The sequence below is a fragment of the Heteronotia binoei genome, chromosome 2 (genome assembly GCF_032191835.1).
Source record: "Heteronotia binoei isolate CCM8104 ecotype False Entrance Well chromosome 2, APGP_CSIRO_Hbin_v1, whole genome shotgun sequence".
Taxonomy (NCBI): Eukaryota; Metazoa; Chordata; class Lepidosauria; order Squamata; family Gekkonidae; genus Heteronotia; species Heteronotia binoei.
In genome coordinates this window covers 195,490,099-195,505,735 of record NC_083224.1, presented here as the reverse complement: position 1 = coordinate 195,505,735, position 15,637 = coordinate 195,490,099, and the positions used below count along the sequence as shown (strand labels likewise).

At 50.0% G+C, this 15,637-nt stretch overlaps 1 protein-coding gene across 1 annotated transcript in view; it reads right to left on the bottom strand.

The window, feature by feature from the left end:
* UNC13A (unc-13 homolog A) overlaps positions 1-15,637 on the bottom strand; it is a 230,988-nt gene that overhangs the window by 178,643 nt on the left and 36,708 nt on the right. The window contains exons 2-5 of the mRNA XM_060233129.1: positions 8,461-8,490; positions 5,840-5,939; positions 3,377-3,494; positions 2,179-2,302 (exon numbers count right to left, since the gene is read on the bottom strand). Of these exons, the coding sequence (XP_060089112.1) occupies positions 2,179-2,302; positions 3,377-3,494; positions 5,840-5,939; positions 8,461-8,490 (372 nt within the window). The remainder of the gene's footprint in view (positions 1-2,178; positions 2,303-3,376; positions 3,495-5,839; positions 5,940-8,460; positions 8,491-15,637) is intronic.

Below are 15,637 nucleotides of genomic sequence, written 5' to 3'. Positions count from 1 at the left end.
CCATCTTCTGGCAGTTCCAGAGAGCTTTCAAGGCAAGAGGTGGTGGGGTGGGGTGGGGAGGGACAGTGGCCCAGTGGTAGAGCATCTGCTTGGGAAGCAGAAGGTCCCAGGTTCAATCCCCGGCATCTCCAACTCAAAACGGTCCAGGCAGTAGGAGATGGAGATGGAGGGACAGTGGCTCAGTGGCAGAGCATCTGCTTGGGAAGCAGAAGGTCCCAGGTTCAATCCCTGGCATCCCCAACTAAAAAGGGTCCAGCCAGTAGGTGATGGAGATGGAGGGACGATGGCTCAGTGGTAGAGTGTCTGCTTGAGAAGCAGAAGGTCCCAGGTTCAATCCCCGGCATCCCCAACTAAAAAGGGTCCAGGCAGTAGATGATGGAGATGGAGGGACGGTGGCTCAGTGGTAGAGCGTCTGCTTGAGAAGCAGAAGGTCCCAGGTTCAATCCCCGGCATCCCCAACTAAAAAGGGGCCAGGCAATAGGTGATGGAGATGGAGGGATGGTGGCTCAGGGGTAGAACATCTGCTTGGGAAGCAGAAGGTCCCAGGTTCAATCCCCGGCATCTCCAACTCAAAAGGGTCCAGGCAAGTAGGTGTGAAAAACCTCAGCTTGAGACCCTGGAGAGCTGCTGCCAGTTTGAGTAGGTAGGACTGACTTTGAAGGACCCAGGACAGTCTGATTCAGTAGAAGGCAGCTTCATATGTTCATATATGTTCATATGCTCCTCAGAGCCCAGCAGGGATAAATAAACCAACTGAGCCTGCTTTGGCGGGGAGGGCAGGATATAAATCGAATAAACCTGTGAATTTAGGGGGAGGTCTTTGTGAGTTTCCTGCATTGTGCAGGGGGTTGGACTAGATGACCCTGGAGGTCCCTTCCGACTCTATGATTCTATGAAACCTAACCAACCAACTGTAAAAGCAGAAGAAGAGCCAATGACAGCTTCTAAAAGCTGCCTCCTGTTTTAGTTGTATGCCGCCACTCATCCTTCTTACTCTCCTTTAACACAGCCATGGGGTGGGAACTAGTATTCGCTCTAAGCTGACTTAGCGTGAGCTAGTGCACAGCTTTTTAGCCTCCAGCTCACACATTTTTGTCCTAGCTCAGGAAGCATGGCCCCAGAGCACACTAATTGATGCAGCAACTTGAATGCCAGGAGCTCACAAAGTAGAATTTTTGCTCACAAGACTCTGCAGCTTAGAGCAGAGGTGGGGAACCTCTGTCCCAAGGGCCGTATATGGCCTTCGAGGTCACTTGGTGTGGCCCTCAGGGATTGCTGGGTCGAACCGAGACATGTGGCGGCCTGCCTGGAGCCTGGCTGGCCAGTGAGGATCGTGGGGGCCAGCCACGCTGTGCAGCAGCCTCCCCAGGGCCAGGCAGGGATCACTGGGCCCAGATGTACTGTGCGGCAGCCTCTCTGGGGCCTGGCTGGCCACTGAGGATCATGGGGCCCAGCTGTGCTGTGCAGCAGCCTCCCCAGGGCCAGGCAGGGATCGCAGGGCCCAGATGTACTGTGCGGCAGCCTCCCTAGGGCCTGGCTGGCCGGCCAGAATTGCTGCAGGGCCTGCAAAAGTTACTGTCACAGTTCAGTTTGCACTTGATTATTCCAGAGGGTGTGGCCTAATATGCTAATGAGTGTGTGCCCTAATATGCTAATATTAGGGGATGTGGTCTAATATGCTACTGAGTTCCTGCTAGGCTTTTTCTACAAAAAAGCCCTAGACCTATGCATTTGTCTAGGGTGGCGGGCCGGGTTTGTGTGTGTATGCGTGTGTGCCAGATTAGGCTCTCCCCACATGACATCAAATGGAAAAACAATTATTTGCATTAATCTTGCTGGCCGGAATCATTCTCCCTCCGCAGAGCACTGTTTTTTAAGTTGATAATTTTTTATGGCCCGCAAATGATGTTGTAAATATCCATATCGCCATTGGCAGAAAAAAGGTTCCCCACCCTTAGCTTAGAGGGAACATTGGTGGGAGCCATAGCTCGGTGGTCGAGCCTCCTTCTCGCATGTACGAGGTCTTGTCACTAGCACCTCTAAGTCATTCTTTCGCAGTTTCGACCCTTTCCATCTGCAGTCGTAACACTGGCCTTCCACAGAGGACTGTGGTCCAGACTACAAACGGGGAGCCCTTGTGAAATGCTTTGACATGCGAAACATCAGCGCGGACCGTACCGAGTGGCAGTTCAAAGCGGGTATCCAAGAGGATGCGGTGGAAGGTGGGATCCTTGGTCCCCGAGATCTCGTTGTCGGTCATGATGACGTGAGAGTCGAGGGTGATCCACTCCCCTGGGCCTTCCTGCAAAGGGGGCGGGGGAGGAAGGAAAAGAGAGTAGATGCTTGGCATCGGCTTGATGACTGTGAAACGAGAGATTTTGCACCAGCAGAAAATCTCAGATGGATCAGACCAGGGGTGAAATTCTAGCAGGAGCTTCTTTGCATGTTAGGCTACACCCCCCCCCCCCCGCCGCCGATGTAGCCAATCCTCCAAGAGTTTACAAGGGTTTCTCTTGTAAGCTCTTGGAGGATTGGCTACATCAGGCAGGTGCGACCTAATATGCAAAGGAGGTTGTGCTAGAATTTCACCCCTGGATCAGACGAAAGGTCCTTCTAGCCCAGGACCCTATTTATAGCAATGGCAAGGCTGGCGTGTAGAAGTAGGCCAGGTAGGTGGCCGCACTCCAGACCCTGCCCCTGCCACCACCTTTAGCACTCTCTGAGCGTCCTCCAGGCAGAGGACGCTCAGAGACCATTACAGAGCACTGCCAGAAGTCCTCCTCCACCCCTCTCTGATGTTCGAAAACATCAGTGAGGGGCGGGGAAAGGCTCCTGGTGGTGTGCAGTCTTTGTATCATTCCCTGAGCGTCCTCCAGGTGGAGGACGCTCAGGGAGCGATACAGAGACTACGTGCTGCCGAGACTTGGGCATTTGCCTGTGGCACTGGGCTGGGAAGGCCCGATTTGGCACCCTCTCCAGACCGGCACACTAGGCAAATGCCTAGTTCGCCTAATGGGAGGGCCGGCCGTGACTAAATCACAAACCCAATTGCTAGTATGCATGCAAAGAGTCCACTAGCAATGGCCAGAAAAATTTCTTCTGTGCTGTGAGTATTCAAAAGGCGCTAGCAATTCTCTCCAGAATGGTAGTAGATTGAAAGTGACACGCTTCTGGTAACATAGGCATGTTTTGTTAGCGTCCTTCGTCTGACAAATTACTCGATTATTCTGGAACCAGGGCTCAGTACAATACTAGCGCAAGAATCAGGAATCATTTTCACACTAGGCACAGACGGTTTTCCCGTGCGGCACAGCAGATACTCTCACACACACAAAGGCCCCAGGATTGAGAGACACCAATGGAGGTCTATACTCACCTCATTGGATTGCCGAATTGTGCGTAGGGGGATCCAAACTGTGCCCACCATGGTATCCCAGATAAGTCCTTTGTTCCACACTTCCACTGTCAACCCGAGGTCCAGACGATTGATCTCACTAGAAGAGAGGTATAGTGTATTAGCCATTACCAGATAGTCCATGCCTTCAAGTGCGGGTTACGAATCATAGAGTTGGAGGGGACCATACAGGCCATCTAGTTTAACCCCCTGTTCAATGCAGGATCAGCCTAAAGCAGGTGTGGCCAAACTTGTTTAACCTAAGAGCCACACAGAATAAACCTCAGATGTTTGAGAGCCACAAGACATGAAAATCAGATGTTTGAGAGCCACGAGAAGGAAGGAAGGAAGGAAGGAAGGAAGGAAGGAAGGAAGGAAGGAAGGAAGGAAGGAAGGAAGGAAGGAAGGAAGGAAGGAAGGAAGGAGGGAGGGAGGGAGGGGGGAGGGAGGGAGGAAGGAAGGAGGGAGGGAGGGAGGGAGGAAGGAAGGAAGGAAGGAAGGAAGGAAGGAAGGAAGGAAGGAAGGAAGGAAGGAAGGAAGGAAGGAAGGAAGGAAGGAAGGAAGGAAGGAAGGAAGGAAGGAAAATAGATGGGGTGGGAGGAGGGAGGGAGAGAGGGAGGGAAGAAAGGAAGAGAGAGGGAGAGAAGGGAGGATGGATGGAGGGAGGGAAGGAAGGAAGAAGGTAGGGAGGAGGGAGGGAAGGAAGGAGGGAGGGAGAGAGGAAGGAGGGAGGGAAGGAAGGAAGAAAAGAAGGAGGGAAGGAAGGAAGGAAGGAAGGAAGGAAGGAAGGAAGGAAGGAAGGAAGGAAGGAAGGAAGGAAGGAAGGAAGGAAGGAAGGAAGGAAAATAGATGGGGGAGAGGCGGAAAGAAAGCTATTTTAACTTTAAATGCATTCTCCAAGCCACTGGCCGGCTTGGCAAAGTGTTTTAAAGAGACAAATGCCTTCTCCAAGCTGGCCAATGGGTAGGAGGGGACTTCAAGAGCCACATATGTGTGAAAGAGCCACATGTGGCTCCCGAGTCACAGTTTGGCCACCTCTGGTCTAAGGCATCTCCAACAAATAATCACCCAGCCATGTTTTGAAGACTGCCAATAAGCTTTCATTTGCTCACCTTTCTTACCATCCTCCCCCAACCATCAACACATTTCCTCAGGTTTTAAACAGAAACAGTCTTGTGGTACCCAAAAATGCTCCCTACAGACTGTTAACACATGATGGCCTTCACCATACTTTATTCTATATAGGGTTGGCAGTCTCCAGGCGGGGCCTGGAGATCTCCCACTTTTACAACTGATCTCCAGCTAGCAGAGATCAGCTCCCTTGGAGAAAATGAGAGTTTTCTCCAGAGCTAGTGCTGTAAGAAGTGTTTCGTTGGATGTTGGAATGTGGGAGATGTCTCTTAGACAAAGGAATCTGAAACAGTACTACAGGCAGCTTTACTGTCAGAGACTTATCATGACCCACTATTTTCAGAGCTTCTATAACTGATGAAAGTTTCAATATAACATCTGCAAGAGTGAAGAAATGATTTCTAAAATTTAAATCGTCTGGATTCGAAATTCGGACCGCACTAGCACTTTATTCTTCCCGCGGAGTCGGGTGAACGTCTTTGAGCCCTTTAAAGTCAAGAAGTTGACGCACACGAACTGAGAATCTTTTAGGAACTTTATTTCTATCCTTGCACATTGAATTTGAGATTTATGAACTTTTGTAGCATGTAATGAGTTGCACTGTAATACTGACGAACCACAACTGAGACATTATTAGAATTGTTAAGTACTTTCAGGATTAGGGTTTGTAGAATCTTTCGGGATCAAGTGCCGTGTTCTACTGAAGAAAGTTTTCCTTCCAGACCTTTCGTTCTCAGCTGCAGAGAACATCCTCAGTGGCGTTGCAGCTGAGAACGAAACGTCTGGAAGGAAAACTTTCTCCAGTAGAACATGGCACTTGATCCCGAAAGATTCTACAAACCCTAATGATGTTACCAGCCGTGAAAACCTGAAATCTTTGATAACTTTCAGGATTCTTTCGTTATTTTCCCACAGTATTTTTGTTGTCATTTCACCCCTGCAGAAAATGGCTGCTTGGAAGGTCGGACTCTATGGTATTGTATCCTGCTGAGGCCCCTCCCCTCCCCAAACCCCGCCCTCTCCTGGCTCCACCCCCAAAATCTCAAGATTTTCCAACACAGACCTGGCAATGCTAGTTGTTCAGTGATGTCATAGTGCTGGCTGCTCTAGGCATTTCTGGGGAAACACTATGGTTTTCCCGGACGCTCTAGGAATTTGGGAGGGGAAACTCTATGGTACAGTAGGTCCACCAGAAGCCGCGGGGGGGACTTGACAACCTTATTTGGTGTGTTTCCAATCAGTTTCAGGTCTACTTGTAGGCCCCCACATCCAGTTACGAGCCATTTCCAGTCCCCACAGCCGTGGAGTGCTTACAACATGAAATCTTGCTCCCAGCACGGAAGGTTCCCTCGCACTGCAATTGTGGTACTCTTCACATTCTGCACTTTGAGGGTCACGTAGGTGTTGAATTTTTCTGTCGGGAGAAAAAAGCAATACAGAACAGTCAGCACAGGGGATTCTCAGGTTAACTTACCTGACTGGGGTGGGGGGTGTCGACTAACATCCTTCAAGGAGACCGGAAGTGATGTTGAGCAATTTTGGGTCGACTTCTGGTTTCAGGCCTACTTCCAGTTCTGGTTGGGGTAGGGTTGCCAGTCCCCAGGTTATTGATGCCTATCGTGAAACAGGGCATCAAGTGAATCCCTGTTGCGTCCTTCTGCATTGCTGCTTGTCATCTCTACACTGGCTATGAGAAGATTTGGAGCACAGGGCTCCATCTGCACGGCTCATCCCACCATGTCTCGGAGTCCCAGCTTTAAGGAACAATGACAAGGATTTGTATCCCAAAGCAATAGACTACTGCTATAAGTAATTGGACTTCGGGTATGGGTGTGTCTTATATGTGCACTTTTGGTATTGTATGATTCTATGAGGATATTTGATTGTATAAAATAATTGGAAAATCTGGGGTTTACGTGGATGCCTACGGGCTTTCTTTCCTGTTTCCAATCCCCAGGTGGGGGCAGGGGATCCCCCGGTTTGGAGGGCCCTCCCCCTGCTTCAGGGTCATCAGAAAGCGGGGAGAGGGGAGGGAAATGTCTACTGGGAACTCTATTATTCCCTATGGAAAATAATGGAGAATTGATCCGTGTATCTGGGGCTCTGGAGGGGGCTGTATTTTGAGCTAGAGGCATCTGGCACCTCTCCCCAAAATATCCCCCAAAGTTTCAAAAAGATTGGACCAGGGGGTCAAATTCTATGAGCCCCAAAAGAAGGTGCCCCTATCCTCTATTGTTTCCTATAGAAGGAAGGCATTTAAAATGTTATCCAGCTATCACCCTTTCAATGTGATAGCCAGAACTGCCTTTGGAGTTCAATCATGCTTGCCACACCCTTGTTCCTGGCTCCACCCCCAAGGTCTCCTGGCTCCACCCCCAAAGTCCCCAGATATTCCTTGAATTGGAAACCCTAGGTTGGGGGGAGGCATGACACTGGTTTGGGGGCAAAACTCTGTGGTAAATTTGGTTTCAAACTCTGGAGTTTGGCTCAAAAACCAGAGTATCAACCCCAACTGCAAGGAGGTGTGAAACTGTAAGTAGGCCCAAAACCAAAAGTAGGACCCTAAAAATCAGATGGAGGTGACCATCATCCTAGGGTTGCCGGCTTTGGGTTGGGAAATTCCTGAAGATTTGAGGGTGGAGGTTGGGGAGACCACCCTCTGGAGCTATGACTCTGGGAAAACTTCAGTGTTCCCCCCCTCCGCCAAGGTCATGATGGATGAGTTGGGCCACTGAGATGGGTTAAGAAATACCTGGAGATCTTGGAGATGGAGACAATGTAGGGTGGGGTTTGTGGAGGAGTTGAGAAATAACCGGAGATTTTGGAGATGGAGACTATGTAGGGGGGGTTTGTGGAGGGGTTGAGAAATACCCGGAGATTTTGGGGATGGAGGCAATGTAGGGTGGGGTTTGTGGAGGGGTTTAGAAATACCCAGAAATTTTGGGGATGAAGACAATGTAAGGTGGGGTTTGTGGAGGGGTTGAGAAATAGCCGGAGATTTTGGGGATGGAGACTATGTAGGGTGGGGTTTGTGGAGGGGTTGAGAAATACCCAGAGATTTTGGGGATGAAGACAATGTAAGGTGGGGTTTGTGGAGGGGTTGAAAAATACCCGGAGATTTTGGGGATGGAGACTACGCAGGGTGGGGTTTGTGGAGGGGTTGAGAAATACCCGGAGATTTTGGGGATGGAGACTACGCAGGGTGGGGTTTGTGGAGGGGTTGAGAAATACCCGGAGATTTTGGGGATGGAGACTTTGTAGGGTGGGGTTTGTGGAGGGGAGGGGGTCTCAGCAGGGTAAAATGCCAGAGTCCACCCTCCATTTTCCTCCAGGGGAACTGATCTAATACTGGGAGATCTCTAGACATCAACTGGAGGTTGTCAAGCCTCAGGGCTTTTCTTGAGCAGGAATGCACAGGAACACAGTTCCGGCTGGCTGGACATCAGCGGGTGTGGGCTAATATGCAAATGAGTTCATGCTGGGCTTTTTCTACCAAAAAAAAGCCCTAGCAAGCCTAGAGTCTGACATGTTGGGTATGTTCACACTACACTAAATAATGCATTTTGCAACCGGATTTTTCCTATTCTTACACTAAATCCAGTTGCAAAACACATTGGCTGATTTCACACTCACCCTTACGCCGCTCTCACATCCGTCTTCTCAGTGCGGGGTCCTCCCGATTTCCCACTATTTGCGTTTATTGCAGTAAACATCGTGGTTTTCGTGCAGCAAATGGAAACTGGTTTTTAGCGGTTTCCGTTTGCTGCGCGAAAACCGTGATGTTTGCTGCAGCCCTGACGCAAATAATAGGAAATCGGGAGGACCCCGCGCTAAGAAGACGAATGTGAGAGCAGCGTAAGGGTGAGTGCGAAATCAGTCATTATTTGAGCTTACTCAGCTCAAAAGGTCACATGAAATAGCAAAGAGGGACTCACCTTGAGGGCCATCAAACTTGGCTTTTTTGACTGCAGAGAGAAACAGAAAAGGAATGGTTACGACTCAGACCAAGATGGAAGCTTCTAGAATCACCAAAGTAGCTTCTGGAATAACTCTAAAAACTTCTAGAATGACTTATGCACCTGAAGAGAGGTCTCTACCTATCTATCCACCCACCTGCCCCCTGTTGGTCAACTTATGTTGATCTGTTAATGTTAACCTGTTTTAACTGTTTGACTGCTTTATTATTTATCTGTTTGATTGTTTATCATTAGTTTTAATTGTTCTACCATGTTGGAATCCACCCTGAGCCCACTATGGGAAAGGGCGGACTATAAATTTACAAAAATAAGTAAATAAATAAAATAAATAGTGACCATTTCGAGAGGAGAACCCAACCCCTAATAGCTGAGGAAGAACCCTCTGAAGCAGGGGTGGAATTCTAGCAGGAGCTCCTTTGCATATTAGGCCACACACCCCTGATGTAGCCAATCCTTCAAGAGCTTACAAAAAAGAGCCTTGTAAGCTCATGGAGGATTGGCTATATTAGGTGGGTGTGGCCTAATATGCAAAGGAGCTCCTGCTAGAATTCCACCCCTGCTCTGAAGGCATCTTGAGGAATCCCATGCCAATAGCGCCCACACCTGGAACGGCAAGTCCTACTTTTCAGATGAGAATACTGAGCGGACCTGTCCACTGCCTGCCAACTGCCCTCTCTCCCAGTGGTGCCCGTCAGAGAATCAGGGGTGTGCGTTTTTACTCCTTATACTCCTTATAAGCTTTTCTGCTTATTGTTGTTGCTTGACATTCCTGATTCACTTGTTTCTCGGACATTTTTTAAGCAACGGATGTAGAAACAGTGTTAAAAATGGCATCAATGTCATGAGATTTTGGCCAAAAGATGCAGGATGAGAAGGAGAAGGAGAAGGAAGAGGAGGAGGAGAAGGAAGAGGAGAAGGAGGAGGAGAAGGAGGAGGAGGAAGATGAGGAGGAGGAAAAGGAGAAGAAGAAGAAGAAGAAGAAGAAGAAGAAGAAGAAGAAGAAGAAGAAGAAGAAGAAGAAGAAGAAGAAGAAGAAGAAGAAGAAGAAGAAGAAGAAGAAAGAGGAGGAGGAGAAGGAGAAGAAGGAGAAGGAGAAGGAAAAGGACGAGGAGGAGAAGGAAGAGGAGAAGAAGGAGAAGGAAAAGGACGAGGAGGAGAAGGAAGAGGAGGAGGAGAAGGAGGAGGAGGAGGAGAAGGAAAAGGAGAAGAAGAAGGAGAAGGAGGAGGAGGAGGAGGAGAAGAAGAAGGAGAAGGAGATTGGATTTATACCTTGCCTTTAACTACCTGAAGGCGTCTCAGAGCAGCTTACAATCTCCTTTCCCTCCTCACAACAGACACCCTATGGGGTAGGTGGAGCTGAGAGAGCTCTGACAGAAACTGCTCTTGAACAGAACAGCTTTGAGAGAACTTGTGACTGACTCAAGGTCACATTAGCAGCAGTGTTCCCTCTAAGCTGAGTTAGTGTGAGTTAGCTCAAAAATTTTTTAGTCACCAGCTCACAGATTTTGGTCTCAGCTCAGGAAAATATGGCCCTAGAACAAAATGATTTATGCAGGAGCTGACAACTTTAACACCAGTATCTCACAACTTTATTGCCAGTAGCTCACAAAGCACAATTTTTGTTCTCAAGACTCCAGTTTAGAGAAAACTTTTACCGTTTTCGCACACAGCTAACCTCGCAGTCACAATCCTGTTCCCTCCGCAGCGTCCGGTCGGATTTCTACCATCTGCGCTGGAGTTACAGGAAGTGCCGCAGCTTCTGCGAAGCAAACGTAAACTGGGTTTAGCGGTTTACGTTTGCTACGCAAAAGCCGCGGCACTTCCTGTAACTCCGGCGCAGATGGGGTGAAATCCGACCGGACGCTGCGGAGGGAACAGGACTGTGACTGCGAGGTGAGCTGTGTGCGAAAACGGTCTTTGATCAGCAGGTGCAAGTGGAGGAGTGGGGAATCAAACCCAGTTCTCCCATATAAGAGTCCACACACTTAACCACTACACCAAACTGGCTCTCTATTAGAGCTATGGCTGACCCAAGGCCATGCCAGCAGGTGTAAGTGGAGAAGTGTGGAATCAAACCCAGTTCTCCCAGATAAGAGTCTGCGCACTTAACCACTACACCAAGCTGGCTCTCATCACTGTATGGCATTGCGTGTAGAACAGCCTGGAGATCCGAAGATTGTCTGGCAGCCAGAAGTTCTAGCTCTTTTAGCATTATGCATCACTAGGATGCAGGAAAAGAAGTGAGTCTTGCAGCTTCAACTGGTGCAATGGGTGAAACGCAAACCGGGCTTTTTGTGTCAAAATGGCACAGCTGCAAAATTCAAATGCAACGTTGCGGAGGAGGCAGAAAGCAGAATTCGGGGCTCACTAGAGGGGCCACGGGGTAGGCAACAGGTTCGGGACAGACAAAAGGCTACTTTACAGAGAGGGTGGTTAAAATGTGGGATTCACGGCTGGAGGAATAAACAGCTTTACAAGGGGCTAGGTTCATGGAGCAGAAGTCTGTCAACGGCTATTACTAGGCTGGCTTACTACCTGGCTATTACTACCGGGCTTACTAGCCTTTCATAGGGCCTGTAAAACGGAGCTGTTCCACCAGGTTTTGGGGTGGCGTTGGGCATCTGCCCATTAGATCGGTTGGCCTCCCCTACCGTATATCCTACTGAGCTGATTGCTGCACTGTCCAACTGCACCATCTCATCATAATGGTTCTGCCGAGCTATTTGTTTATGGAATAATTGTAATTGCTTTTATTAATATATGATATTATTGTGATTTTAATTATGTTGTGCTCCACCCTGAGCCGCTGCAGGCGAATGGGCGGAATATAAATAAACTATTAGAAGATGAAGAAGATATTGGGTTTATATCCCGCCCTCCACTCCGAAGAGTCTCAAAGCGGCTCACAATCTCCTTTACCTTCCTCCCCACAACAGACACCCTGTGAAGTAGATGAAGATATTGGATTTATATCCCGCCCTCCACTCCGAAGAGTCTCAGAGCGGCTCACAATCTCCTTTCCCTTCTTCCCCCACAACAGACACCCTGTGAGGTAGATGAAGCTATTGGATATATATCCCGCCCTCCACTCCAAAGAGTCTCAGAGCGGCTCACAATCTCCTTTCCCTTCCTCCCCACAACAGACACCCTGTGAAGTAGATGAAGATATTGGATTTATATCCTGCCCTCCACTCTGAAGAGTCTCAGAGCGGCTCACAATCTCCTTTCCCTTCCTCCCCCACAACAGACACCCTGTGAGGTAGATGAAGATATTGGGTTTATATCCCGCCCTCCACTCCGAAGAGTCTCAAAGCGGCTCACAATCTCCTTTCCCTTCCTCCCCCACAACAGACACCCTGTGAGGTAGATGAAGATATTGGATATATATCCCGCCCTCCACTCCAAAGAGTCTCAGAGCAGCTCACAATCTCCTTTCCCTTCCTCCACCACAACAGACACCCTGTGAGGTAGATGAAGCTATTGGATTTATATCCCGCCCTCCACTCCAAAGAGTCTCAGAGCGGCTCACAATCTCCTTTCCCTTCCTCCCCCACAACAGACACCCTGTGAGGTCGGTGGGGCTGAGAGGGCTCTCCCAGCAGTTGCCCTTTCAAGGACAACTCTGCCAGAGCTATGGCTGACCCAAGGCCATCTCAGCAGGTGCAAGTGGAGGAGTGGAGAATCAAACCCGGTTCTCTCAGATAAGAGTCCGCACACTTAACCACTACACCAAACTGGCTCTCCTATTATTAATAATTAATAATAATAATAATAGTCCTGATGATTGAGAGGAGCCTCCACTTTCAGAAGCACTAATCCTCTGAATCCCAGAGCCAGGAGGCAACATCAGGGGAAGGTCTCAGCCTAGAAGAAGAAGAAGAAGATGATATTGTATTTATATCCCACCCTATACTCTGAATCTTAGCATCTCAGAGTGGTCACAATCTCCTTTACCTTCTCAGCCCCACCCCACAACAGCCAGCCTGTGAGGTGGGTGGGGCTGAGAGAGCTCTCCCAGAAGCTACCCTTTCAAGGACAGAGTCTCAGAGCGGCCTACAATCTCCTTTCCCTTCCTCTCCCACAACAGACAGCCTGTGAGGTGGGTGGGGCTGAGAGAGCTCTCCCAGAAGCTACCCTTTCAAGGACAGAGTCTCAGAGCGGCCTACAATCTCCTTCCCCTTCCTCCCCCACAACACACACCCTGTGAGGTGGGTGGGGCTGAAAGAGCTCTCCCAGAAACTACCCTTTCAAGGACAAAGTCTCAGAGCGGCCTACAATCTCCTTTCCCTTCCTCTCCCACAACGGACACCCTGTGAGGTGGGTGGGGCTGAGAGCTCTCCCAGAAGCTACCCTTTCAAGGACAGAGTCTCAGAGCGGCCTACAATCTCCTTTCCCTTCCTCCCCCACAACAGACAGCCTGTGAGGTGGGTGGGGCTGAGAGAGCTCTCCCAGAAACTACCCTTTCAAGGACAAAGTCTCAGAGCGGCCTACAATCTCCTTTCCCTTCCTCCCCCACAACAGACACCCTGTGAGGTGGATGGGGCTGAGAGCTCTCCCAGAAGCTGCCCTTTCAAGGACAGTCTCAGAGCGGCCTACAATCTCCTTTCCCTTCCTCCCCCACAACAGACACCCTGTGAGGTGGGTGCGGCTGAAAAAGCTCTCCCAGAAGCTACCCTTTCAAGGACAGAGTCTCAGAGCGGCCTACAATCTCCTTTCCCTTCCTCGCCCACAACAGACACCCTGTGAGGTGGATGGGGCTGAGAGGATTCTCTCAGAAGCTGCCCTTTCAAGGACAACTTCTGCAAGAGCTGTGGCTGCCCCAAGGCCATTCCAGCAGGTGCAAGTGGAGGAGTGGGGAATCAAACCCAGTTCTCCCAGATAAGAGTCCACACACTTCACCACCACACCAAACTGGCTCTCCTGTTGTTGGCCGTCCAGAGGAACTGGTTGGCTACTGAGCGAGACAAGATGCTGGACTGGCTGGGCTATCGGGCTGATCCAGCAGGGCTCTGTGTGGAAGACCTCTGCCTGCAACCCTGAGGAGCCGCTGCCAGTCTGTGCAGGCAATACCGCCCTTGGTGGACCAACGGTCTGATTCTGTATCAGGCAGCAGCCTCACGCGCAGCCCAAGACTCTTTCAGAGTTTTCTTCATTTCCTCATTTTATGAGAGGCAACTTCCCCAGGTGGCCAAAGAGTGCAAGAGGCTGCCAAGGAATTTAATGAAAACTCCTCTGGGGCCCTTCAGACTTTGAACCACCGCAATGGCTTCGGATTTGCACTTTCAGAGAAAGCGGGCAACGACTCGGCGGCCAAATGGAACAGCGACTCCCAGCGCAGGCTTAGGAGAACACAGTGCCCAGTTTGCACGTCCTGTATCCAGCCGGCCAGGAGACTGGATCCCATCCGTTTCTCTCCCTCCCGGAAAACCGTTGACCTACTTCTGAGCCGACAGCGCGACATTGCTTTTCCCACTGCCACAAACCCTCCAGGGGAAAGACTGAGTCACGCTTGCCGGAAGTCGGCGGAACTCCTACGCTCTCAGGATGGCTCCAAACTGGTCCAGACCAGCCCTGTAGCTAAGCATCACAGGAGGACAGGGCCATGGGGGGTCCACAGGAGGGGGTCCATGGGGGTGAGAGCAAGCAGCTGCAGAGATTGGGGGCCACCCCTCTCCCTCCCTCCTCCAGTGTGATTTAAATTCCATGTACGCTCCGATTCCCCTTCTACCTTTCCTGGAGCTCAGCCTGCAGTGATCAACTTCCAATTCCGAAGTTCCAAAGAAGGCTGACTTGTATCTCTGCGCTCCCTCCCCATTCCCTTGCTTTCCTGTGCCCTTCCCCAACCGGGAGCAGCAGGGAACATGCGTGGCTTGTACATAGGGTTGCCAATCCCCAGGTGGGGGCAGGGGATCCCCCGGTTTGGAGGCCCTCCCCCCCCCGCTTCAGGGTCGTCAGAAAGCGGGGGGAGGGGAGGGAAATGTCTGCTGGGAACTCTGTTATTCCCTATGGAGATTTATTCCCATAGAAAATCATGGAGAATTGATCTGCGGGTATCTGAGGCTCTGGGGGGGGGGCTGTTTTTTTGGGTAGAGGCACCAGATTTTCAGTATAGCATCTAGTGCCTCTTCCCAAAATACCTCCCAAATTTCAAAAAGATTGGACCAGGGGGTCCAATTCTGTGAGCCCCAAAAGAAGGTGCCCCTATCCATTATTTCCTATGGAAGGAAGGAATTAAAAAGGTGTGCCATCCCTTTAAATTTGATGGCCAGAACTCCCTTTGGAGTTCAATGATGCTTGTCACAGCCTTGATCTTGGCTCCACCCCTAATGTCTCCTGGCTCCACCCCCCAAAGTCTCCTGGCTCCACCCCCAAAGTCCCCAGATATTTCTTGAATTGGACTTGGCAACCCTACTTGTACACGCTGGCTGGGGGAGACATGTCCTGGCCGCCCCTCCCTCCCTCCCCACCCTGAAAGGGCTCTAGCTCCCTTTGCGGTCTGTGCAATCTAGAGACCTCTCTTCCCACCCACCCAAGAACTGACCGTTCAGGCTCATGGTGGTGGAAAACAAGGCACATGGAGCTGCCAGCTATTCATGGCTGGACTAAGGGCTTCTGGGAGCAGGGGTGCCCTCCTACCCACCCAACTTTCAGAATCTGCCCCTGTATAAATCGATGATGCGGTCTCATTTGGAATACTGTGTACAATTCGGGTCACCGCACCTCAAAAAGGACATTATAGTATTGGGGAAAGTCCAGAAAAGGGCAACTAGAATGATTAAAGGTTCGGAACATAGTGTATATCGATGTGAGTTTTATGTATTTTTAGGTTTTTATGTATTTTATTGTATAATTTTAATCGTATTTAAATCGACCTCTGTTAGCTTTTATTGTTGTAAGCCGCCCTGAGCCCACCTCGGTGGGATAGGGCGGGATATAAATCGAATAAAGTAAAGTAAAGTAAAGTAAACACTTCCCCTATGAAGAAAAGTTAAAACGCTTGGGGCTCTTTAGCTTGGAGAGACGTCGACTGCGGGGTGACATGAGAGAGGTTGACAAGATTCTGCCTGGGATGGAGAAAGTAGAGAAAGAAGTCCTTTTCTCCCTTTCTCACAAGACAAGAACTCGTGGGCATTCC